Here is a 24,521-nt window from a genome sequence, read left to right on the forward strand (position 1 = left end):
CACTGTCCATCCATTTTTCCATACCATTTTAGGGTATGATCCCAGAACTAAGCATTCAAATTTAAGGTGGATCATACATCACTTTAAAATCTTCTCATATGCTGAGAAAGTTTTGAATGAAGCTGATTTTTCCATTCATCCAGTTTGCGTGACCTTATAGGCAAGAATCGGCCGGCCTTGGGAATTTATTAATGGTGGATCTTTCAACCACGACCTTTTCTCACAGTGTACGCCACATGATTTTTGGATCAGCTTCATTTTATGGGGCATGCCTTAAAAATTAAAATAATATGGAAAAACAACTGGAAAGCGTGGATTTACCATACATACATAAAAGTGGAAGGGCCACAACGTCTTGTTTGAGGCCGTGGCCGTACCTAATCCGCTTCCTATAAACGAGGAGCATTATCTCTTCCATCCTACTTAGCGGCAATGAATTCTCCGGTCGTTCATCACCTCGCTACCACCACCATCAAAGCACGCCATATTTCTGAAGAAACCCAGCAGCGTTGTGAGTTGGCACCGTGGGACGTGGCCATGCTCTCCGATCACTACATCCAAAAGGGTTTCGTCTTCCACCGCCCTCCATCCTCACAAAGCCAGGAAAAGATAATGGACCGCCTCAAGGACTCCCTCGCGGCCGTGCTTGTCTACTTCTATCCCCTTGCTGGCCGCCTCTCAACCGAAAGAGATTCTCACACTTCATCATCACATGTTTTTATCGACTGCAACAACGCGGGTGCTGAATTCATCCACGCTGCCGTAGATATGACGGTGGCCGATGTCCTCACTCCCGTTGATGTGCCACCCGTTGTCAAATCCTTCTTTACCCTCAGCGAAGCAGTCAATCACGACGGCCACGTTTTACCTCTTCTATCAGTACAGTTTACCGAACTGACCGACGGTGTCTTCCTCGGGTGCTCTTTCAACCACGTGGTTGGTGATGGCACCTCCTTTTGGCGATTCCTCAACGCGTGGTCTGAGATATCAAGAAGCCAGGGAGGAATTGGGCATATCTCTCACCCGCCAGTCATCCAACGATGTTTTCTCGACGTTGATAAATCCCTCATTCGCCTTCCATTCTCCAACCCTGATGAATTCATTGAGCGGTATGAGACTCCCCCACTAAGAGAAAGAATCTTTCATTTTGCACCGAAAGCCATTGCACAGCTCAAATCAAAGGCCAACAACGAATGCAAGACCGACAAGATCTCATCGTTCCAAGCTTTGTGCGCCCTTGTGTGGAGATCTATTATACGGGCCCGAGGCTTTCCTTTAGACCAAAAGACGAGCTGCCGGTTGGCTATTGGGAATAGGCCGAGATTGCAACCACCCTTGTCTCCTGACTACTTCGGTAACTGCATTAATGTCACAAGTGCGACAGCCTCAGTAGGTGATTTGCTTTCTCATGATCTCGGTTGGGCAGCGTGGTTGTTACACCAAAGCGTGGCTGCTCACAACGATGGTGTGGTGCCTGGAACGGTCAAAGCATGGGTTATGGCACCTATGGTGTATCATATAAGTGAGTTTGACCGATACAGTGTGATGGTAGGGAGCTCTCCGAGATTCGACATGTATTGCAATGACTTCGGGTGGGGGAAGCCGCTGGGACTTCGTAGCGGGTATGCAAACAAGTTCGACGGGAAGGTATCATCATATCCAGGTCGGGAAGGAAGAGGCAGTGTGGATCTAGAGATCTGTCTTCCACCTGAGTCGATGAGCGCACTAGAGTCTGATGGGGACTTCATGGATGCCGTGTCACCTTCGGTTCTTTAAGTTGCAGATGTCTTTGTTATTGTTCTTCCTTGGAGCTATAGCTATAGCAGCCTAAATTACAATAAGTGTATTGTTGTCGCCGTCTTAGCAGCTTTTGTTCGGCTGATTTAGTAAAATGTTCTTGTAATGGGACCATGGCTCTAAAAGTAGATGATTGGAACTGAAACTTTTCCCATTCAGTCCTGGTGAGATTTCCAGCACATTTGTTGACTTGGTCGAGTCAATCGTATGATTTGGTCTAGTCTGGTAAAATCTGACCAGGTTTATTATATTTTTAGTAATAAAAAACTAGAATTACATGTCACGGATCGTATGATGGTAATGCACTCAAAATACTAATTAATAATTGTTGCGGTGGGTTGGCTCTCACTCAAGATGGTGGTCATACGTCGCGGTTTCGGTGGTCGCCTATCTAACTTACTGTAGGAGCGCTGATACCAAGTTGCTCTAGCTTCCTCGCCGTGCACCATGATAGGGGAATGGGAGGAAATTTTTTTTTTGTTAGTTGGGGGAGTTGAAGGTACAGTAAAAATGTAAATGATCGCATCAGCATAGCATTCATAAATGCAACACTATTATTCTAAAGAAGGATCACCAAAATCATATCCAGACATCACTAAAATATCATCTAAAGTACGCAACGTTTACATGCTCAAAAATCCAAAATAAAAGAAGCAATAAGAAAAACATCAATTAACATATATATGCATAAGAGGTCTAATAGTGTCCTGAAAGCACATAACAAAACATGTTTATGAGCATAGAAGCTCATGAATCATACTGCGTCACGAAAGTTGACCTTCCTCAATCACGAGAGATATTATATACCTAGGCATAACAAATTACCTCTAAACATGTTAAGTATGTTATCATAGGCATAATGTCATAAGTAGGTATGTTATAAAGATAACACAAAATAAATGGTCAATTATAGTGCGTAGCATCATGGGCTAGTAGGGGCCTTGCACCAAGGGCCATAACCCACATTAGTCCCATACCTAATATGTGAAATGATTCCAAAATGATAGATTCTTGATCCTGAATAGTCTCATACCTATTGGGGACTGTGGCCCATGAATATGTGGTAATTAGATTATATTTACGCATCCTGCACAATCTCAAATGCATGAATACATGATTACCATATCTGTTTGTATATCACATATATAACATGATAGCCAAAACCATATATGTAACCATAATCATAAACTGTAGCGCAGTTCTCTAATAATGACTTGTATACACACATATAGATTTCACTACAAGAAATATGCATATCAACGGCACACGTCCATAGGCGACCATAACGAATCGCCCGTGAAAATGTAAAATGAAGGGCGTTTTTACGTGGCCGCCCCTGTATGGATAAGTCACTGCCGCTGGAAAACATAAAAGAGGGCTTTTCACCTACCGCGTCCCCAAATCCGAGCGGCAAATTTTCTCTCCCAAAACCATCTTCCCTCTTCTCTGCCCAAAATCACCCCATCCCCAAATCGCGCATGCGCCAAAATTTCTCTCCCAAAACCCTTCTTCCCTCTTCTCTCCCAAATTGCCCCATCCCCAAATCGCGCGCCCCATCCCCAAATCCCGAAAGTCTCTCTCTCTCTCTTCAACGTCCCTCCACTCCGGCCTCTCTTGATATGGCTTCCATTTCCATTGCTTGTTGAAGACATTGATCTCTCGGCCGTTGCCCTCCTTGCTGGAACAAGCCAAAGTCCGAGAAGGCCCGTAAGAGGAAGAAGCACCAGCAACAGCCGCAGCAGTAACTCCCCTTCTCCAACAGCTGCAGCAGTATGCTATTATCTCTCTCTCTCTCTCTCTCTCTCTCTCTCTATCTCTCTCTCTCTCTCCGGGTTTCATCATATCTAAAATATCTTGCAGAGTGTGATAGATGATACACAGGCACTTAGAAATTGCATACATGTCATACATGGTGGAAAAATTTGATCTGCATCTTGCGGGTGGTGTGGTTTTTGGTTTTTTGGTTTTTGGTTATATATATATATATATATATATATATATATATATATATATAGTTTTTTTTACTATTTCTTGTTGCTTTTCCCTTTGGTTTTTGGTATGGAGTTTCAGTTCGCTATCTCAGCGGTCTGTTTCTCTCTGTTCTGTTTTTCTTTAATGAAGCTTCTGTTTCTCAGAGTGTGATGGATGGATTGGGTCTTGCTCCAATGTGCCACATTGGTGTGCAGTACCCACCTGTTGGAAGCTGACTCCATTGAATGGGTGGTTATTATTTTCCAATAAAAGTGATCTTTTTTACAGGACGTGTGATTAAGGATGAGAACTACATGAATCACTTTTGTTTGATTGCATAATGCTTCTCCCTTCCTATCTGATTATACAGCAAACATCATTATGCATGTCAGCTCAACTTCTCCTCCTTCGCCATGGATCTGAAAGAAATCAGGTCTAGTGGTTTGATACTATTAACTTCTCCACAATCTAAACAAGTGGACCTCCACCGCATTTAAATATGTTTTTATATAGTTTTTTTATACCTAGATTTTTATCATATGAGTGCATGCTGCATTTGGCTTGATTTTTGGGCCAGGGAATTCACAGTGGGCCCACCTAACAAACAGCCCGGCTCTCTACATGTGCTCCATGTTAACTGGCATGCCTATGAATCTCGATGTCTCAGTCTTGTTAGCAGGCCTATATAGAGTTAGTCTCATTTCAACCCCAGTCATGTTCGATATAGTTATGCTGTGTTTTTGCTAACCTTATCTTATTTCAAACCCTTAAAATGGTTTTATTGTATAGTCTTTATGACACTTGGGTGGGATTTAAATTGATGAGCTGCAGGATGAAAGTAGAGGGAAAAAGAAATTAGTGCAAAAGCTTCTTTAGTAGCATCTTATGCCCTTTTCTTTTTCTCTAAGAAGGGAACAATCATAAATACATTCCCATTCTTTACTGGCAATGTGTGTTTTGAGATTGAGATCTATGAATTTGATGTAAATGAGTGAAACTTAATCTTGTACACATGAATGGTCTTGAGAACTGTTCCTGTACAAGTCGGTAGAATAAGCTTTATTCCATGAGTGCTGCATTGGGGCCCACTTGTGTTCAAGCAGCTATTGGGTCTGTATTTGTGCATTGATTCTAGGTCTATTTTGCTTTTATTGTCATGTTGTGGCTGCAGCGCTGATGAATGGAAGTTTCATATCCTTATGAAGCACTTGAATATATATATATATATATTTTGATTTTTTTTTTAAAGATCAATTAAATTGACAGAATTATATGCTTCCTTAGTTTGAGGATATGCTTAGTAAGCTCGAGCCTTGAGTTGGGACAAGCGGGTGATAGGCTGTATCTTATCCTTTGGGTATTGGCTGTACTTGCATGTCAAAATATTGATTTCTTCCTTTGTAAATAGTGACACTTGAGCTTTGTAGGAGAAAGTGGATCACTGATTATGTTAGACTTTTGGTATTTGCAAAAGAGCGGAAAGCAACAGCAATGTGTTCAAAGTCTTATGAATAAAGGTTCATTGGTCTATTGTACATTTGTGATTTCCGATATGTTAAAAATCTCGAAACTAGATAATAAATATTATGCTAAAAGTATCATAAGAACAAAAGACAACTGTAATAATCACGAAAGGTTTTTTTTTTTTTATATTTTATTTTATTTTAATTTTTAATTTTTTAATTTTATTTTTAATGTGTTATGTCCAATGTGGTAACACACGATGAATATTGATAGAGGCATGTGTTGACATGGAATTTTTTTTTAAAAGGTTCTATTTCCTTGTTACATAGCCCATAAATACATGGTTGCCTGAACCTCAATCTCTGCTTTGTTAGTGTCTTCTATTGTGGAATAATCTGATTTAAACACTTTAACAAAATCTAATGTGTTAGCAAACTTTGGGATCATCATACAATTCTGATCATTCCTCTAATACATGTGGTGCTCCATGCTTGTCACAATGTCCAACCTATAGACCAGATTTTGTTAACCTTGCTTATGCTTTAAGTCGAAGTAAGCTATAGTTGCAACTTAAACTATTAGTTGGTATCCAGATCAGTGGATGCATGTATCCATCCCGATTTAATTGGGTACGAATCCAGATTTCTGGACCAATTAATTATTGGGTCAGGTTTGGGTCCACATGCAATTTTGTCTAGAATCTATGGTTTTTTTTTTTTTTAATAAAATTAATTACATTCATTATTTAAAAGCGATAAAAAGGCATTTTCTACTATGCACCTGACCATGATTCTTAGACCTGAACCCCATTCTGAATTCTAAATCTGATAGGACCTGATGGAGTTACTCAAATCAGATCAGATTTGGATTGTGTACCTCATGTGTGTTACCATCCGGATATGGGAACACCAGTAACTAACTTGAACCTGACAGTGACAGCCCTAGCTGCCACTAACTGCTCCTGGCCCAAGTTTGGCCTAGGTCTGGCCTGAGGCCAGCTAGCATTGGTATCAAGCTAGAGTTTCAAGTTGAATGTGCCTAAGCAGGCCTTACTAATCAGTCCAGCCTGAAAGATTAACAATTTGTAGGCCAAGTATTTGGCTGGTGAGACTGGCCTGGCCTGAGCATGATTCTTAGGGGGTGTTTGGCGCATGGTATTGGGAAGGATCAGGTGGGATGGGATTCAAAAAGTGTAATTATTACATATGTAAGGGATTGTCCCCTATTACTAAGTGGGCTCCACCTGTTAGATGGGCTACAAGTTGTCACTGCTCCTCATCAAACGACTTCCGCCAAAGGTTGCTACTCTCATTTGTTAGCAGTTACAGAGGCATAAACTGTGTGCATAGATTTTTTATGTGGGTTAGGGATGGATTGGTTTGTTGCATGGAAGGGAAAAAAAGTTTGGATTTGAGATGGGTTTTCTGAAAAGAAAAAAGTTCTACACATTGTTACTTGCTTCATGATTATCATTTCATTGTGGTTATACTATAGTCGATTCTTAGACTGTTGTTCAATTTAATAATCTTTCTATGCATCCAGGTTGGATATGATATGCTAAAAAAACACTTGGCTCATACACTACCTTTATTTCTTCTGTGAAGATTCCACAACAAGCAATCGGGGCAACCATCAACCATGAACCCACATGCCACTCCTGCTTCAAATTAGGCTATGAGCACTCGCTGCTGCTCCCTCTCCTGCTTCCTAGATGTTCACATACTTGCTAACTTTTAGAAGTGAACCTTTCATATAGAATGAACTCCAACTAATGAAGCAATAAATTTCCCCACAAAATCAGCAAAAAAAAAAGAAAAAAAAGAAAAGGAAAAGAGATTAAAATATGGAATTGAGAACACCATCCAAAGTGTTGATATATGATGGGAGCCATCATGGATGTACCACAGCTCCTAGATTGGAAGATCTAGTCCAATTGATGGCCAGCAAATGGACAGTTAAGAAAGAAAATATAGCAATGGTCCACATTCAACCCAAAAGGCCAAAGACTCAATGGCTAGAATCTTCCTTTCTGGGGCATTTTTGGTTCGTGGCCACCATTCATATCTACAGTTTCAATCATTGAACCATGGTCCCAACTTTTACAAACTGAAAACCCCAACGCATCATAGAAACTAGGAGCAATGCCAGGACTGTTATCATTCATAAATATAATTGTTTTCATCTTTTGACATTAAAAAGCACACAAAAGATACCAAATCCCTTCAAGAAAATTGAATTGTGCCCACCTTTGTAACACCAATAGTTCGGACCTCAACTGATCGCCTACCTTGGACTACATCAATAGCTACATTTGAAATTAGGCCTGTCCATAGATGTTGCAACATATCCCTCGCTTGAATCCTTCCAAATTCAACATCTACAACCACAATAAGATGAGAAGGAAAAGCGAATGGAAACAACAGTGTACCTAACACAACAAAGAAATTAGTTAAGAGAATGGAGCCATATGTTTCACCAATTACCTGCATACTTATAATTTCATACGAGTGATGTCTCACGAAGTTCGAAATGAGACCTGGTCATTCTCTCCATGAAATACTCGAAAACATGCTGGCAAATTTGCATAAGCATCACATCATTTAATATTCTGGAAAATTCTGACAAGCTGGAACCCAATCCATGATCATTGACTTGATTCTGTATAACATCAGTGCTTCTTTATCATCAAATATCCTTCTATTTCTTTCCTTCTAAAGGCCCCACGTGATGGCAAAGTAACACACTCCATAAAATATTCTTCTATTCACGTTTTGGATATGCATTTCTATCATATCGCCATATGTTAATATTATTTTAACAGTTAAATGTAATACTAATTGAATGCATAATACACAGTGATAATTCATATGATATGTTCTAAATTTTATCTACTTTTCCTTTCATATTTTAAATAAAAAAAATAGGAAATTAGGAAGGCGTGTTGGAAGCCTATGCTTCATGATCTTGAGGCTTATGCTTCCCTCCGGGGACGTGGATGTCTCACCTAACCGTCTTCACGTTAAAAAAAAAAAACTGTTTGACTTTTTCGTTACTGTGTTTCCTTTTCTAGGGCTCTAAATCATTTGGTTGAAAAATGAAAAAAACTCGTTCCTTCATATAGTTGTATTTCTGCTTTCGTTATCTTCCTAATCTTCAAGTGGTGTGTTGAGTTGACCACCAATATGTTGCTCTGTTTTGTAATGCTTTTACCATGGTGTGCTTATTTCTCTCCTTCATGTTGTTTCCTTGATTATAACTTGGCTGTCTACTGTAGATACAGATGCAACCAAGAAACCCATTGCTACTTAATATCCCAAGTATGCCATTTTTGAAGCATAAATTTCCTTGGGTACTGCTTGATTAATCTTAAGCATTCAGTGTCCATTCAAAGCATCAAGCTGCCCTTAATTATTACCCTTTTGTCCATCAGATTCTTTAGTTTGGGCTGATATAGAAATCTTAGGTGGATGCTGCACATAATGTTCATCTGCATTTGAAATCACTATCTGAATTACATGTTTCCTGCTACAACTTAAAAATAGTGGATTCTTGCTACCTTTGTTTACATATATACAATTTTACACGTTCCTGTCTCTAATTACAGTTAATAATTACAATTAATAATTGTATCTAATTACAACTGAAAAATAGTGTCTCTAATTACAGTTAATAATTGTATCTAAGTTCATCAGAGATGCATTTACATGAACAGATCAATTGAGTTGTTGAACATCTAATTACAATTTATAGTTGTTAATTGATCTTGCTTAATAATATTTTTATTGCTTTATTTATAGTTGGTTGGATGATGAATATACTTGCGATTGAGAATAGAAATAAACAATTTACAATGTATATATACCCTGGAGGATTTATTTTTTAGGGGGACATGTAATTATTGTAACTTGCCTTCCTTTGCTAAATGAACGGATGATAATGGGGCTTGTTTAAATTATATTAGGAAGCTTTGTCAGGTGTTTAGTATATTTTCACTAACCCGTCCGAGTGGCTAAGGAAGATACTTATGGATAAGAGTTGGATTCATCTGCCAAGGTACCCATTTAGAAACTTCTCATTTTAGTTATTGTGGCTTAGCGGTCAAGATGCATTCTTTTGACATATCCTCTAATTTCATTATTTGATTTAGGGTGAGTGATGCATACTTAAATGGAGCTGCAAAATTTATAGATTTTGCATTTGCAAATGCAAGTAATAGAGGGAGGATCCGATGTCCATGTAAGAACTGTAACAATAACTTCTGGGTGTCTTGAGAAGTAGCATATGATCATATCGTGTATGACGAATTTAATATAAATTACACCTAGTGGCGTTTCCATGGAGAAGTTACGTCTTCTTCCATGCCTGCTACCACAAATGTTGTAGGTGATAATCCAGATCCACACGATGATATGCACGGATTGTTACATGATGTGTTTGGTATTTCAAATCTAAATGGTGAAGAGAATGATGTGGGCCACATGCCATATGGACCTACACAGGGGTAGAATACTGAACCACAACAATTTTTCAAATTGGTAAAAGACGCTGATCAGGAATTGTCCCCAGGTTGCAAGAAATTCACTAAGCTTTCTTTCATTATGAAACTATATCACAAAAGTGCCTTGGTGGATGGAGTGATAAATCATTCACCATGTTACTTGAATTGTGGAAGGAGGCTCTTCCCGAGGGTGAATGTTGCCAAAGTCTTTTTATGAAACCAAGAAGATTATTGGGGAGTTAGGCCTCAAATATAACAAAATTGATGCATGTCCCAATAATTGTATGTTGTATTAGAAGGAGGCCATCAATGAGCAATCATGTGTTATATATGGTACTTCCAGATGAAAAATGGCTGAACATCAGTTAGATGATGAGGGATCTTCTTCATCTGCACAAGATCAAAAAATTCTAGCTAAGATATTGCGTCATTTTCCCTTGAAACCAAGGCTTCAAAGGTTGTTTATGTCATCAAAAACAGCTTCCTCTATGAAATGACATGAAGTAGGAAGCACCGACGATGGAATATTAAGGCATCCTGCTGATTCCCCAGTGTGGAAAACTTTTGACCACAACCACCTAAGCTTTTCTTCGGACGGTCGTAATGTTAGACTTGGGTTAGCAGCTGATGGTTTCAATCCATTTAGGACAATTAGTATTGCTCACAGCACATGGCCTGTTATTCTGATACCATTTAACTTACCACCATGGATGTGTATGAAGCAACCTAATCTCATGTTGTCCTTACTTATTCCTGGCCCTTATGGACCCAATAATCACATTGACGTGTATATGCAACCTTTGATAGATGAGTTGAAGGAATTGTGGGAGGTTGGCGCAGACAATTATGATGCCTCAAGCAATGAGACGTTTTGATTGTGTGCGACATTGTTGTGGACTATCAATGACTTCCTTGCATATGTAAACTTGTCTGGATGGAGCACTAAAGGACGTCTTGCTTATCCTTGTTGTAATAAGGACACTTCGTCTAAATGGTTAAAACATGGTCGAAAGTTTTGTTATATAGGTCATCATCGATTTTTAGAACATGATCATAAGTTTAGAACTGATAGTAGATCCTTTGATGGCACGGAAGAATTTGGCAAGGCGCCAACTCCACTATTTGGTTCTGATGTGTTGGCCTAGTTGCAGGGAATTAATGTGACATTTGGGAAGAAGACTGTAGGTAGTCATGGGCATAAGAGAAGACGAGAAGACAATGAGGAAGAAAGATATAACTGAAAAAAGAAGAGCATTTTCTTTGATTTGCCGTATTGGGAGCATAATCTATTGCGTCATAATTTGGATGTGATGCATATTGAAAAGAATGTATGTGACAATGTGCTTGCGACGCTGTTGAATATTGTAGGAAAAATAAAGGATAGTGTAAAGGCACATCTTGACCTACAAGATATGGGTATAAAACAAACATTACACCCAAAACAGCTTTCATCTAAGAAGATATATTTGCCACCCGCATGCTTTACTATGTCACCAAGTGAGAAGGATGATTTTTGCAAAATCTTAAAGCGGGTGAAAGTTCCAGAAGGATAATTTTCAATTCACTTGACTAATTTTCAGGTCACTTGACATAGTTGGCATGGCCCACCCTCTGTTTGGTTGTAAGTGAAGTTGATCTATGTACTTTCATATGACATGATATTTTAGAGGTTAGGCCAATTATCTGTCCTCTCCCATTAACTTTTTCTTCTCTTTGATTTGTCTGGATGTTGTTTCTGCACGTATCATCTTCCAGGCCGATTTAGTAGTGAAAAATCTTTATCTTATTCTATTGATAGAAATAATGAGGTAGTGGCAGGTGAGTGCTGTGAAGAAGGTAATTGCTGCAATGATTGTTGGGAAAGATGTTTTGTCGCTGTTTATAGATGTTGTAAACTGCATGCAAATAGAGAATCTGGAGCTGAAGAAGCTTCTATATTTATACCTTATAAACTATGCTAAAAGCTAACCTGATCTAGCTATAATTGCTATGAATATGTTTGTGAAGGTAAGTGCTTTCATGTAGCAACCGTTTCTTGGAATTTGGTCCATGTCACCTTATAGATTGGCATGTTGTAAAATCCATTTCCATTAATCAATGCACTTCCTAGCAATTACTCTTAGTATATGGACCGGATGGTATTTGTTCATGAGTTTGAATTGCTTGTCCTAGCAGGTGCACAAGTTGGGATGGATTGGACTTCTATCTTGAGAAAATGCCATGATTTCAGGTAGTTATTATTGTGTCTGATTTTGAGGCATACATGTCCTAGTCTGATTTATTAATGCTTATATCTGTAGAGCATAGCAATGATATACTTAAATACCATCTTCTATGCATTCATGGTAATGAGTGGGTCTTCTTTACTGGAAAAGGGTAGACTGATGGTCTGGGTCTCTCCTCCTTCCCTGTGCATTGGCGGTGTGGTGACTGTGAAAGGTGCTACTCAACGGCAGTCACTAGCCTTCGCTGGTATGTTTTTTTTTTTTTTTTTCCATCCTACAAATAATCATTCTAAGAAACATGTAATAGAGAACACCAAATATAGGCATAGTAAAGAATGATGGACATTTGCGGATCATCAAGTGGAGTTCCACAACTTTACCATCAAGATAGCCTATCTCCCTTCTCCCTCCAATGAACATTTTGGTAGACTTGAGCACACCAAATATTTTTACCCGAAAAGTTTGACTACATTAACCAACTTGGATGATCTCCATCCCCATATGTACCCATCCCCCTTGAGGTCAACATGGTGCTTGACGAATCATTCAAACATGAGGATATGCCTTCCATTGAATCACACTTTCTTCCCAACACAACTAGTTGCAATTATCAGCCACGATACTCACATGAAACTGAGTCGTCGATCTAGTACATACTAGATCCCTGGTTAGGCACGTAACACAACATGAGCACAAATCTATAGCTTTCCGCCCCTAAAGCACTGCTGAATCTTCAAAAATAGCTGTAAAACAGATCATGGAATCATCTCAAACCATCATCAAGACCCAAAAATCCCAAGATAGATAAAACAAAAACATAAAAAGTCACAAATATAGGTTCAACAACAAACTTACTCCAAAGAAATCGACCCTATACCTCAAATGTAAATTGATTGAGGTGAAACAACTTCTAAAATGTTGGCGAATATCATATGAGTCAGAATAAAGCCACACACCTAAAAAAACTCCATAAAACATACACAACTAGAAATCAATAACTTGAACCTTTTTTCTTTTTTTTTTTTTTTAAATTTTCTTTATATATGAGAAAACATTATAGCCCTGAAAAGTCCTTAAAAAAAAACCACAACAAATCTTCTAAAATTATACTCTACTAAGTTATATAGTTTTTCGTCCTTTAAGGAGATGCATGGCTGCTGCCAAGCTACATCTGTCAAAATCTCTGCTTTCCCAAACAAATTGCCATTGTATTTGCAGGTGGTCCACATGTGAAAATCTCTGATTTTGTGGGGCCCATTACAGATGACCCATGTACAAAAATCTTCTATATTGAAATACTATATCCCTTTAATTGGCCAACAAATAGATTCTAATAATGGAAAAGGGAGAACATGTGAAATGACCCTTTATTTAGTGCTATTTTAGTTAAATGACCTATGCATAAGATAATTGGTTGTTTATCCAAAAATTCTTATGAGGACCTTAACTTATAATGGTTTGACGGTCTTCAAGCTGCTCAATGTGGACTGGGTTTTCCACACTTTCCAAATAGAACCTGACAGCTCAATGGACAAGAAACAATCTCGAACCAGGAAGAATATTCTTGTACTATATTGCATTCGGTTCCACAAGAAAGAGGCATTCAACTATCGGGCCTATATTTCTCTCAGTTTGATGTGTTAAAAACTGAATCAGCAAACTAAAGAATGCAACCGGTGCAGTAAATGCAGTTAATTTGAATGTAAAAAAAAATAATCTGTTTTATACACAAGAAGCAAGGTTGCATACACTAAAATGATTATTAAAAAAATCTGTTCATGCATTAGATGATAATTAAACCAACCAATATTCTACATTCTTGTATTGTACAGTGATACTACAGTTCTCAATTTAGTTCGTGTAGTCTTTTGTTGTGCAACTGTTGATCTCTAATTTGCTTCCAACAGAAATTGCCTATTGTGAAGGAAAGCAATCTTCTGATCGCCCAATGTGAATGCAAATATCATGGCACTTGACGGTTTCATTGGGTTGTATAGGAGTTTTGTACCTAATGCATTGAAGAATCTCCCAAACAGCAGGTTCGTTTCCATTTGATTCCATGCTATATGTTTCTAGAAAATGAAGTTCACTTTAGCTTTAAAATAATCCTTCTGGTGGTGATCTATACCAATGAAGCCCCTTTGGATAAAAGTAGAGCTGGTTTAACCATTTAAACTTTTCTTTCATCATTATGTGTTTTTACACCTTATAGATTTGATGAACTTTAACCATTTTTACTTTTAGCCCTATTTGAGGGATACCATTCTGATGATAAAAAAGCAATTGCCAAAGTAATTTTAAGTATGTCTAGATACATAAGGATCCATTAGAGGGATGTTTTAGGTCATCAAAATATACAATCATGTGTGCATGGCTTGTCCATAATTGCTTGAGCCAAGAAATGGACCTCAACCACTAATTATCCTTATATCGAATTCTTACACAGATGCATTGAGGTCGGAAAGCCTCGAGCTTGTGCAACCTAGCTCTCTTACAATCTAACACAGGCCTAGATAGAAGGTGTGCAATATCCAAGCTTTCCATCAGTTGGTTCCCCACTTCTTGATGCCACGATCCAAAAATCAGGCAAGTCCACTCCATGTAAGGATCACCAAAAGCAAGGGCCCCGCACCCTTGGCTTATTATTATTATTTTTATTTTTCTGACCAATCTTCATTGCTTCAATATAACGAAGGGTGGTTTCCATAATGTTTGACTTGTATTATGTATTTATCTTTGGTTGTAAGATGCTTATTCAAAGTGTAAGTAACTATATAGAGTGTAGGCTCCGGGGTCCACAATGCTTACATGGATGCATGATCAAAGCTACTCATTAGGTACAAGCCACTATCTAGCTTTCCTTGTGCTGAATTCAGGTCCATCCATATTGAGTTGCATGCTAGTTAATGCTTCTGTAAAAAGGCTCATATTGAGTTGCATGCTATGATGCTCATGATGTAGTTTTATCCTTGAAGAAAAAGGGAAGAAAAACCTGTCCACATATTTATAAAAAAAAATTCCATAGCTATTCTCCTCCATCTACTAGTTATAGGTATTTATTGGTTCCTTTTATTTTATATCAAATTTGTTTTTTGGTTATTTTATTTTGTTTTGTAAACTTTTGTCTTTGCATTGGTAACTGAAGGTGGAGCATTGGTAACAGTGGGGGGCTTTGCTACTTCGTATGGGGATGGATATGGACTTCATTCGGTATGGTTGTTTTTGCAGGAAATATTTATGACTAAAAATTTAATTTTAGATAGTGTAACTCAGATTATGAGTGTACATACTATTTTATTACCTGACCTCTATGCATGGCAGGGTGGTGCTGACAAAGGTCCTCTATATGCATGAGTTCTGGTTCTTGGGGTGCATTTGAGAAGTCTTGCCTTGGGCGTCGCTGAAGTCTGTTGATTTTTTTTTCCTTCTGCTTTTTCTTGTGTCTCAATCTGTAAATTTTCTGTCCATTATGTAACCTTTCATTCTCAGGTCCCCTGTAAATGAGGCTGGTTGTAAATGATTTACAGGTTGTGTTTGAATGCTAATTTAAGCCTGTAAAGGTCTTTTGATTTAGAAGATTCAGCCTAGCAGAATTTTTAATTGTTTCTATTATTTTTTCTTTTACACTGTAAATGATTTACTGGCATTTTAAACAGATTTTACATGCATTTTTTAATCTATCATTAGCATTTGTTACAGCTTTTTACCGGCGTTTGTTGTTACTTTTAGCAGCATTTATTACAACATGTACCTACGTTCCTCATATCTTTTACCGGTGTATTTAAAGTTTTTACTGGCGTTTCGTATAGTTTTTTCTGGCGCCTCATACCATTTTTACCGATGCTTTTATGGTTTCTACCAACGCTTTTACAATTTTTATTGGCAGTCAGCAGAGTCGCCGGTAAAGGACATTTGTAGCGGCGGCCGCCAAAAACGCCGGTAAAAATGGACGAACGCTGGTAAACGATGGAGCGACGCCCCCCTTTTGCCGTAGCCACCCGACCGCTGGTAATTCTTATACCAGCAGTTTTTTGGACTTTTAGGGGCGGTTTTGGCCGCCGATAATGCCTATTTTTCTTGTAGTGTTTATGCCATACCTGGGATCAGGAGTAAGCCCCTTCAAATGGTGTGAATGACCTTTTTAATGAGGCAATCTTTGGGCTTGTCACAACCATTTCGCATTTGACACTCGATGGTGGACTTGGCCACATGGTCTAGTAATGGAGGTCACATTTATTTTTTCCTACTTGACCATCATCAGTGGGGCCACCATTTCCCACTAATACACTCATTTGGTCCTAGCAATAGGTTGGATCGTTACATCTTTGCCATTTCAGCCTTGGTAGTAGAGGTTCTCGACACCCCATAACTACACTCACCTATTACTCGACCACATTGGAAGGGACCCATCGATACTGGCTTAACATGTATAAAATCCATAGAATACAACCACTTGGGTTCTAAGGCACGCCACTGATGGTCCCACAGCCCAGGGCCCACCACATGCAGTCTCATGGTCCATAAATAATATCCATAGGAATGCTCCAACTCCTCTAGATATCGTTTAGGCATACAAAATAACATGAGAGCGCAAATATCATGACATAATCATGCATACATGTCATGGATGTTTATATCACCTACCATTAAACAAGTCATCATGTATATAATATCATGTGCAGATGCTGGATTAAAATACTATGTTACTTTGCACTTTCTTTCATATGTACCATGGCTTCTTGGACCCTTATCTCATAGCCCATTGTTCATGAAAAGTCCATTTAGGCCCTTTAACTTAAGCATGGGTTGGATCATAGCCAAAATACCCATAAGCAACAGGCCTCATAAGGGGCCTAACTAAGGTCCAATAACATCAGTCCCTACATCATGCACGGATCACAAATTAACACCATGTATACTTCACATGCTGTCTATACCATGTGTACATGATATGTCCCTGTGGGCTTATTATTGTTTACCGCTGTTTTGATGATGATTTCTTTAGCACATGTGAGGAGTGCATGTGTGTGCCATAATTGGGATTGCGGTTCCAATGCAAATCAAACAACAATGACCCTGAGCGCTAAAGTAGGCAGACACTGAGTATGACTGAGATCCGAGGAGATCAATTGCCTATTCAACCACTCACTCACCTGTGCTATTTCTCTAGATCAGGCGATAGTCAGAGGGTGGGGTTCATCCTCTAATGATAGGTTTCTTTTTTGCTTTCCATATGAAAAGACTTTATTAATGCAAGAAGAGTGAAATAGGAAAGGGAAATTAAATCGACCGCTGTCGACCGCTAAAGGGTACTTCAATTGCAGCTATAATTATCAACTACTACTTTTATGTTATGAATTAAGCTAAAGAAACCAAGTAGAAAATGCAGAAAATAAATAATTATGCTAAGGGAAAGGATTTACTTGACTAAAGCAGCGATTACACTAAGGAATGTAAATTTGATAGGATATTCGAAAGACAATTGAAGATAGTTGATTTGTTTGGGTTGGTGTGAGATGATTTCTAAACTTGTTCAACCTTCCATTTATACTGAATCTTTACTATTCTAAATGCTTCCCACAATTTAATGGTTATTGTAATTGCTTTCTCTCTCTCACTGCTTCTAGATCCTTCCCACAATCTTGCATTCTCTAAATTCTTGACATCTGTCAGCATTCATACAAACTTAACCATAAACTAGTGTTTGCTTAGTTTCTTGAACTCGGTCGAACCATTATCAATTGCTTACAATGCGCTCGATGTCTTATGGTCTTCTTTCAAAATTCAATCGTATATACTTAACATGATCTTACAACCGTTAATCATACATGCATGTAACTTATGCGTTTTTGATTTCGAATAACCAAAAATAAGACTTGGTCGGATAGGGTATAAACATTGCCCACATCGTCATTGTCCTTTTGAGGAAAGAGACTGTGACATTTGAGTTTTATTTTGTCAAATATTGCATTAAATACTCACATGTATCACCTAATATCTTCGACCACTATCGCCAGTATCAATCATATTGATATGAAACAGCGGATGAAACTTGAATAGATACATGTCCTCAAAAAGTGTTGTTCTGTCGTGAAGATGCATGATATCCTAATTAATGTCACCTCTTGGTTCCCTATATATATGCGGCTTTGTATTCGCGTTTCTTATAATTCCTTATTTTCCTTCTTCCATCTTTTTTTTTCCCATAACTTTGCTCCTTCTCTTCGATCATGGCTTCTTCTTCATCTGAACCTACCTTTGAGTAAAAAGACATCATGTCCGTGATGGACCTCTTCGTCGAAGGAGATGATTTTCACGTCTCTGATTCATGAAGATACTTACAATCTAGGTCCTTCTTTCTCTCCAGACATTTTGGCCGAATCGCTACAATTTTTGGATCCATTCTTCCCAATTTGTCCAGGGAGCAATATATTGATTCAATATGGAATTATTCCTGATACAAAGAAAGCATTTAAGGTATCGAGGTTATGACCAAAACCTCTTTTTGGATGGGAAGATTGGTTCAACAGCGTATCGGCCCAACAGGGGGATCTATGGTGGGAACTCAGCATTTTTGAATGCATCAAACTTTCTCTTTCTGAATATTTCTCCAATGTTCCTCTTCTCCTAGCCCTGACATCATTTTAAATTATCTATACCAACACCTTTATGTTTGGTTGTGGACCGATGAGCATTTCCATCAAAGATATATGTCATCTGAATGAGCTTACCCCCTTCGGGATGGCTTTTCATGTAAAGGCTAAAGCTGGGCAGTGCTAGAATTTTCCCAATAAGAATGCCAAAGGATATACCAACTTTATGAACTCCTACTACAAATTCACAGGACCGATCGAGGAACTCGAACATCTTTCTTTTCTTCCTTTCTGAATTTTCCACCATCTCCTATGCATCAACACTCAACAAGTTACGACCGAATATGTCTCTCTAGCCGAATGCCTTGTGCAAGGCCAACGAGTAGCATTGGCCTCATTTGTTCTCAGTCACTTGTATAGAGGTCTATGAAGTTAATTTGAGAGGATTATATTCAGTTGAGGGTCCTATATGGCTTGTACAAATGTGGTTCGTCATGTATTTTCGACCACAACTCTTTAGTCAAGAGCACATCGTCGATCGTTTTCTTCGTACGGTGACCGAATTTTGCATATCCTTGTAAAAACTACTACAATCGACAAATATCTGCAAGGATTCTTCTCTCTTGATAATCCTGACAATAATCCATCCTTCATGCCCTTTGCAGAAGAAAATACTTACGGACTAGAGTGGCTCATAGGACATTTTGATCCTACTAACGAGCATGTGGTTGACCGACTTCATCATGCTTGGAATAGTTTTGTTGTCAGCCGAGATTTGCTTTTTTGGAGACATGATTAAGAAAGGTAAAATTATAAAGGCTGGGATCAAACAGTTTCATCCTTCTCTGTTTGCTCGATAATTAGGCTTCGTACAGCACATCCCTTGCCCTCTCATTCACATAACCAATAACCAACCTCCATTCGACTGCGTGATAGTCACTGATAAAGAATTCTACATCTCTCTTGACTTATCTTACCATAAAAAAGTGGTCGCTCTGCAAATGCTAGTGTATCTAGAGTACCCTACAATGCTCGATAGCTTTGTATCCTGGTGAAAACGTCAGTATGTTAAGCTTTTAAATGGCTGAAGCACTGCAGAGCTTTCACGTCGACTTTGCTCTCACTTAGGCCTAGTAGAGAATAAGAAGAGAAGTCTTCTTGCTCCCTCTATTATTACTGCCAAGAGGACGACAAGAGCGAAGATAAGATTGACTAATATAATCTCTAGTGTTGCCCCTACTTCAATAGCTGAACCTCTGTATCCAGATATTTCACAAATCACCCAAGAAAATCTTGACATCTCGTCAACTGCTCAGCCACAAAGGATAGCTCCAAGGAAGATTTTTGACTTGGGAGGTATCAGTCCTCCCCTAAATCCTCTTGTTTTTCCTTTTCAATGATCAAATCCCTCAAAACACTCCCAAGGCCACCTCTAGGACTGACACCCCCTGATACTCAAGCATGGTCACCATTCTACTCCATCGTGGGGCGGATAGAGGCATTCATGTAAAAGACCTAATAGACCATGGATAATTTATAGTAGCAAGTTCACAATGCCACCCTAAGGGCCACCTCACTGCTCATATCACCCACTCAAACCGCCCTACTAGCTCCACCACATTCAGAATACCATGACGAGTCTACCTTACTATAATGATTCCTAAACCTACAGCCCCTCGAATTCTCAAGCACTCCCAATCCTATAGCAGCAGAACACTGGGAAAGACATGTTAAAAGGATGTTGAAAACTATGAGATGCCTGGAACATTTAAAGGTTTCCCTAGCCACCTTTAAGTTTGAAGGAGAGGCCGCCATTTAGTGGGAAGCAACAGAAAGGACTGTGTCTAAGAATCACACTTGGACCTGCAAGGAATTCTAAAGGAAATTCTTTGAAAAATACTTCCCGAAGTCGTATCGAGATGAACAAATGTCTGAATTCGTGAAGCTTATCCAAGGTGTAATGAACGTCACACAATATGAGGCCCGATTTACAAAATTATCACGATATGCGCCTAAATTAGCCGAAGACGAGGACTTCAGAATCAAACGATTCAAGTACGGAACCCCCAATCCACTCTAAGATATGCTGCTTGGATTTGACAAGTTACGCTGACATTGTTGATAAAGCCACTCGAGCTGAGAGTGACGATGATTGTAGGGAAAAGGTTTAAGACCAACCTGACTACGACATAGATGATGGATAAAAGGCTAAGGATCAACCCACAACAGAATATCACCCTCAAAGAGAAGAAGCAACAGGACAACCTCCCTAGTTATGGTTGCAGTAAGAAAATGGGTCACAACGTAAAGGATTGCTATAAGAAGATGAAAACGAAGGCCACCCCATCCTGACTCAAGTGCGACAAAACACCACGTCTGGCTGCCTCTTTGCTGTGACATCACCCAGAGACCCCGAGACTACTCTTGGCCTATTAGAAGGTATGACTTTCATTAAGGGTACCCTAGTTGTACTTTTATTCGACCGTGGGGCTACCTTATCACTTATATCAACTTTCATAGTAGAGCGTTTGGGTTTAGAATTGAAATATATGAAGGATCCATCACTGTGGCCTCACCCCTAAGAAAGAGAGTAGAACTTACAGAATACTGTAAAAACTATCTCATCACCATAGCAAACATTGAAATCTCTGCCAATTTGGTTAAGATGGACATGAAAGGGTTTGACGTAATTCTCGAGATGGAGTGGCATAACGAGGCAAGAGCAATTATAGAAAGTAAAACCAGAAGAGTCACGTTCACACTACCTGGTCGGGCCCCCACTACAGTGCAGGGTAAAAAGAAAAAGGAAGCACTGAAATGAGTGATGGCTTTAGAGGAAACCTCCACAGAACACATTCATATGGTCAAGGAGTTTCTTGAAGTGTTTCAAGATATACAAGGCTTGCCACCCTGTTAGGGTATAAAATTTGGTTAGGGAGAGAAGCTTCAAGGAGAAGAATTGGTGAAAGAAGTGAAGGATAGAGATGAAAGGCAGGTGAGTTACACGGGACCCAAGTTACACGGGAACCATGTTGAGCGAGAGCTGAGTTGCGTGGGTCCGTGCAACTCGACATTGGTCATGTTGGGCCTTGCAACTTTCTTTAGAGAGGGATGGATTGGGAATGCGAAGTGGGGTCCACGACATAGGATTCGTGGGCTCACACGCACGAACGCCTATAAATACACCCTACCCCCTCATTTGGAGCATCGGATGCTCATAAGACCAGTGCCTCTGATAGGTATTGGAGACAGAGAGAAGGAGAGGGAGTGCAGAGTGGAGAAGGCCCGGGCCGCGCCACTCTTGGCGAGTTGCGTGGGCCCGTGCAACTCCTCGGCCCGCGTAACCCCCATGAGTTTCGTGGGTACTCTTTGAGGCAACTGCCATGTTGAAATTTTCCAGATCCTGAGGCTATTCCAGATGTTTTAAAGGGATTCAAGCACTCTTTTATCATGCCCATAAGGGACGAAATGCATAGGAAGCCCGCACAACTCATCACCCCTAGAGATATGATCAATATGAGCCGAAATACTGCCGAAATTCATATTTCGAATTTACTTAACTTTTATATTTTTGGCATTTCTAAGAGATTTTATCTTGGAATCAAAGGACTAAAAGGATGTAAATGAACTCGGAATAAATGAAATTGATGATTATTCTCTTCGTTCTATCTTTCGTTAATATTAAGTGAGATATTCTCAAAATCAAATGCATTTCATTTTTGGTCAAAACAAAATGGCGACTCTGCTAGGGAGCTTTATTTTAATTAATATTGACTTAAGAATGACTTAGAGAATTTTATCATTGTTTGGTGTCCTATAAGGCGCCAAAATGGTGACTCTCAGTAGGAACATCCTTCCTTTCATCTCCTTGATAGACTATATTTGTGAATAAATGTGGATTAAGTTCAATTGTTGGTCTCTGATAGACATAAGAGCGATACATCAATAACAAGTGCACAGATTGTTCGCAAAACCACTGGTAAAAAGGTAAAAGGGTAGGAGAAATGGATGGCAGTCATTCTCTTAGGCGAACGGGCAGAGCCGCGGTAGTCACATTATGCTCAGGTAAAAGGATAACGAACCCCTATAAATAGAACACTGAGGTAACAAAAAGAGAGACATCTGAAGAATGCCATGACAGTATCAGAGAGAAAGGAAAAAATAAGGTGGAGGGGGTAACATACGATGTGGTGAGTCATCTGAAAGGGATACCAGCTCGACTAAGTGTGTATGATGCATTACTACTGTTAGAAGATTCTCGAAATAGTCTGATTCAAGCTCTATCTGATAATAATGTCAGGAAAGCATTGCTTACAGAGATGGAACACGAAGAATGAAACAATTGCATGCCAGTCATTTCTTTCTTTGATGATGACCTAATTTGTGGTGAAGAGCATAACAGACCGCTGGTGGTTGTGGGCCATGTCGGCAGTAAACAGATAAAATGAATAATGCTAGATAATGGGTCCGTAGTGAATTTGTTGTCGTTAATAATGTTAAATGAACTGGGATATCGTCGTTCTCATTTGCGCCATAGTGGGATGATGATACAAGGGTTTAATTAAGATAGACAGAGGGCGCTCGGCAAGATCACATTAACATTGGAAATAGGAGAGCTGACGAAAGATGTTGTTTGTCACATCATTAACGTAGTAATGACATATAATCTCCTTTTGGGAAGATCCTAGATGCACCAATACGGCATCGTACCGTCGACTCTCCATCCATACTTCAAGTACTATAAGACGGGATTCAATGTAAGGTGATGGCTGATGCAAAACCGTATACAAAAGCTGGGTCTTTTTTTGCCAACGTTGGCTATTATGATGAGTTCCCCGCAGGGAATAAAAAGGGAAGCAATGATAATGAAACAACGAAACGCGAAATAAGCACAGTGCAGAATCGGGTCACAAAGATAGAGTTATTCGAGAAAGAGAATGCGATGCAAAATTTTTATTTCCTACCAAGTCATTTGAGACGACTGGGGCAACCTCTGCTGACATTATTATCACCTAAGTAGTTAGAAATTTTGCAGTCAAATTACACTATGCCGCTACCGCAAGCTGAAAGAAAGAAAGCATTCCCAGTTATGCTTAAGAGGTTCCACATTGAGGCCAGTATGAAAAACCCTGAACCTATTGAATTCTACGCAGTGTCAGAGGAAGAGGTAGAAGAAAAGATAGATAATAAGATGAACTTTGTGAAGTTGACACCTGAAGATTTGGAAAGATACAGATCTACTAGCAAAAGGATAATGAAGAACATGGGCTTCGATTGTGACGAGCCAACTGACTTAATAGTGGAAAAGGTATCTTGATCTTAATCGGGATCAATGAGAAAAAATGAGAAAAGTTTTACAGACTAGGAGGAGAATCTTTGATAAATATGATCACTATAGAATCAGGGAAAGAAAAAGAAGTTGAAATGATCAAACATCCTGAGGTGGCTCCGAAGCAGATGGAAGATGGGGGGAAACCGACGATTGATAGCTTATGAGAAATAAATCTAGTGACAGAAGAAGAACCCCAGAATACATTCATAAGTACCAGTCTCTCTGAATAAGAAGCTAACCAGTATATTAAACTTTTCAAAGAAAACAAAGATGTGTTTACCTGGACATACACTGAAATGCCAGGTCTGGAACCATTTGAGGTGATGCATCGGTTAAATATTTCTAAAGACAAGAGGCCGGTTAAACAAGCGCAGTGACAATTCCACCTAGAGCTGATCCCTTTGATTGAAGAAGAAGTGAATAAGCTAATTAAAGTTGGGTTTATCAGAGAAGTCAAGTATCCTATGTGGATATCAAAAATTGTCCCAGTGAAAAAGAAGAGCGGACAAATCAGAGTATACGTCGACTTCAGAGACTTAAATGAAGCATGTCCGAAGGATGATTTCCCACTGTCGATCACTGAGCTGTTAATTGATAGTATGACTAAGTATGTCATTATGTCCTTTATGGATGGTTATGCT

General features: G+C 39.1%; 1 protein-coding gene and 2 long non-coding RNA genes across 6 annotated transcripts; all 3 read left to right on the forward strand.

Annotated features, from left to right (window-relative positions):
• The first annotated feature begins 417 nt into the window (after positions 1–417).
• On the forward strand, positions 418–2,080 carry LOC131219163 (protein ENHANCED PSEUDOMONAS SUSCEPTIBILITY 1-like). Its single transcript, XM_058214184.1, has one exon. The coding sequence runs from the start codon at positions 433–435 to the stop codon at positions 1,774–1,776; it is 1,344 nt and encodes a 447-aa protein (XP_058070167.1). The 5' UTR covers positions 418–432; the 3' UTR covers positions 1,777–2,080.
• Positions 2,081–6,057: 3,977 nt separating this feature from the next.
• LOC131219164 (uncharacterized) lies at positions 6,058–9,495 on the forward strand. Its single transcript, XR_009158023.1, has 4 exons — positions 6,058–6,530; positions 6,775–7,739; positions 8,391–9,285; positions 9,380–9,495. It is a non-coding gene; the product is annotated as an uncharacterized LOC131219164 (long non-coding RNA).
• Positions 9,496–11,290: 1,795 nt separating this feature from the next.
• On the forward strand, positions 11,291–15,531 carry LOC131219165 (uncharacterized). 4 transcript variants are annotated; one of them, XR_009158027.1, is made up of 7 exons: positions 11,291–11,737; positions 11,906–11,960; positions 14,402–14,556; positions 14,703–14,792; positions 14,917–15,007; positions 15,101–15,165; positions 15,277–15,531. It is a non-coding gene; the product is annotated as an uncharacterized LOC131219165 (long non-coding RNA). The 4 variants fall into 4 exon arrangements; XR_009158026.1 differs by lacking the exons at positions 11,291–11,737; positions 11,906–11,960 and adding an exon at positions 13,677–13,994; XR_009158025.1 differs by lacking the exons at positions 11,291–11,737; positions 11,906–11,960; positions 14,402–14,556; positions 14,703–14,792 and having other exon boundaries at positions 14,817–15,007.
• Positions 15,532–24,521: the final 8,990 nt, after the last annotated feature.

The sequence above is a fragment of the Magnolia sinica genome, chromosome 11, assembly GCF_029962835.1.
Source record: "Magnolia sinica isolate HGM2019 chromosome 11, MsV1, whole genome shotgun sequence".
NCBI classification, from domain to species: domain Eukaryota; kingdom Viridiplantae; phylum Streptophyta; class Magnoliopsida; order Magnoliales; family Magnoliaceae; genus Magnolia; species Magnolia sinica.

What these genes read in the sequence shown, in the direction of transcription:
- LOC131219163 (XM_058214184.1), top strand. Translation starts at nt 433, where the DNA reads ATGAATTCTCCGGTCGTTCATCACCTCGCTACCACCACCATCAAAGCA.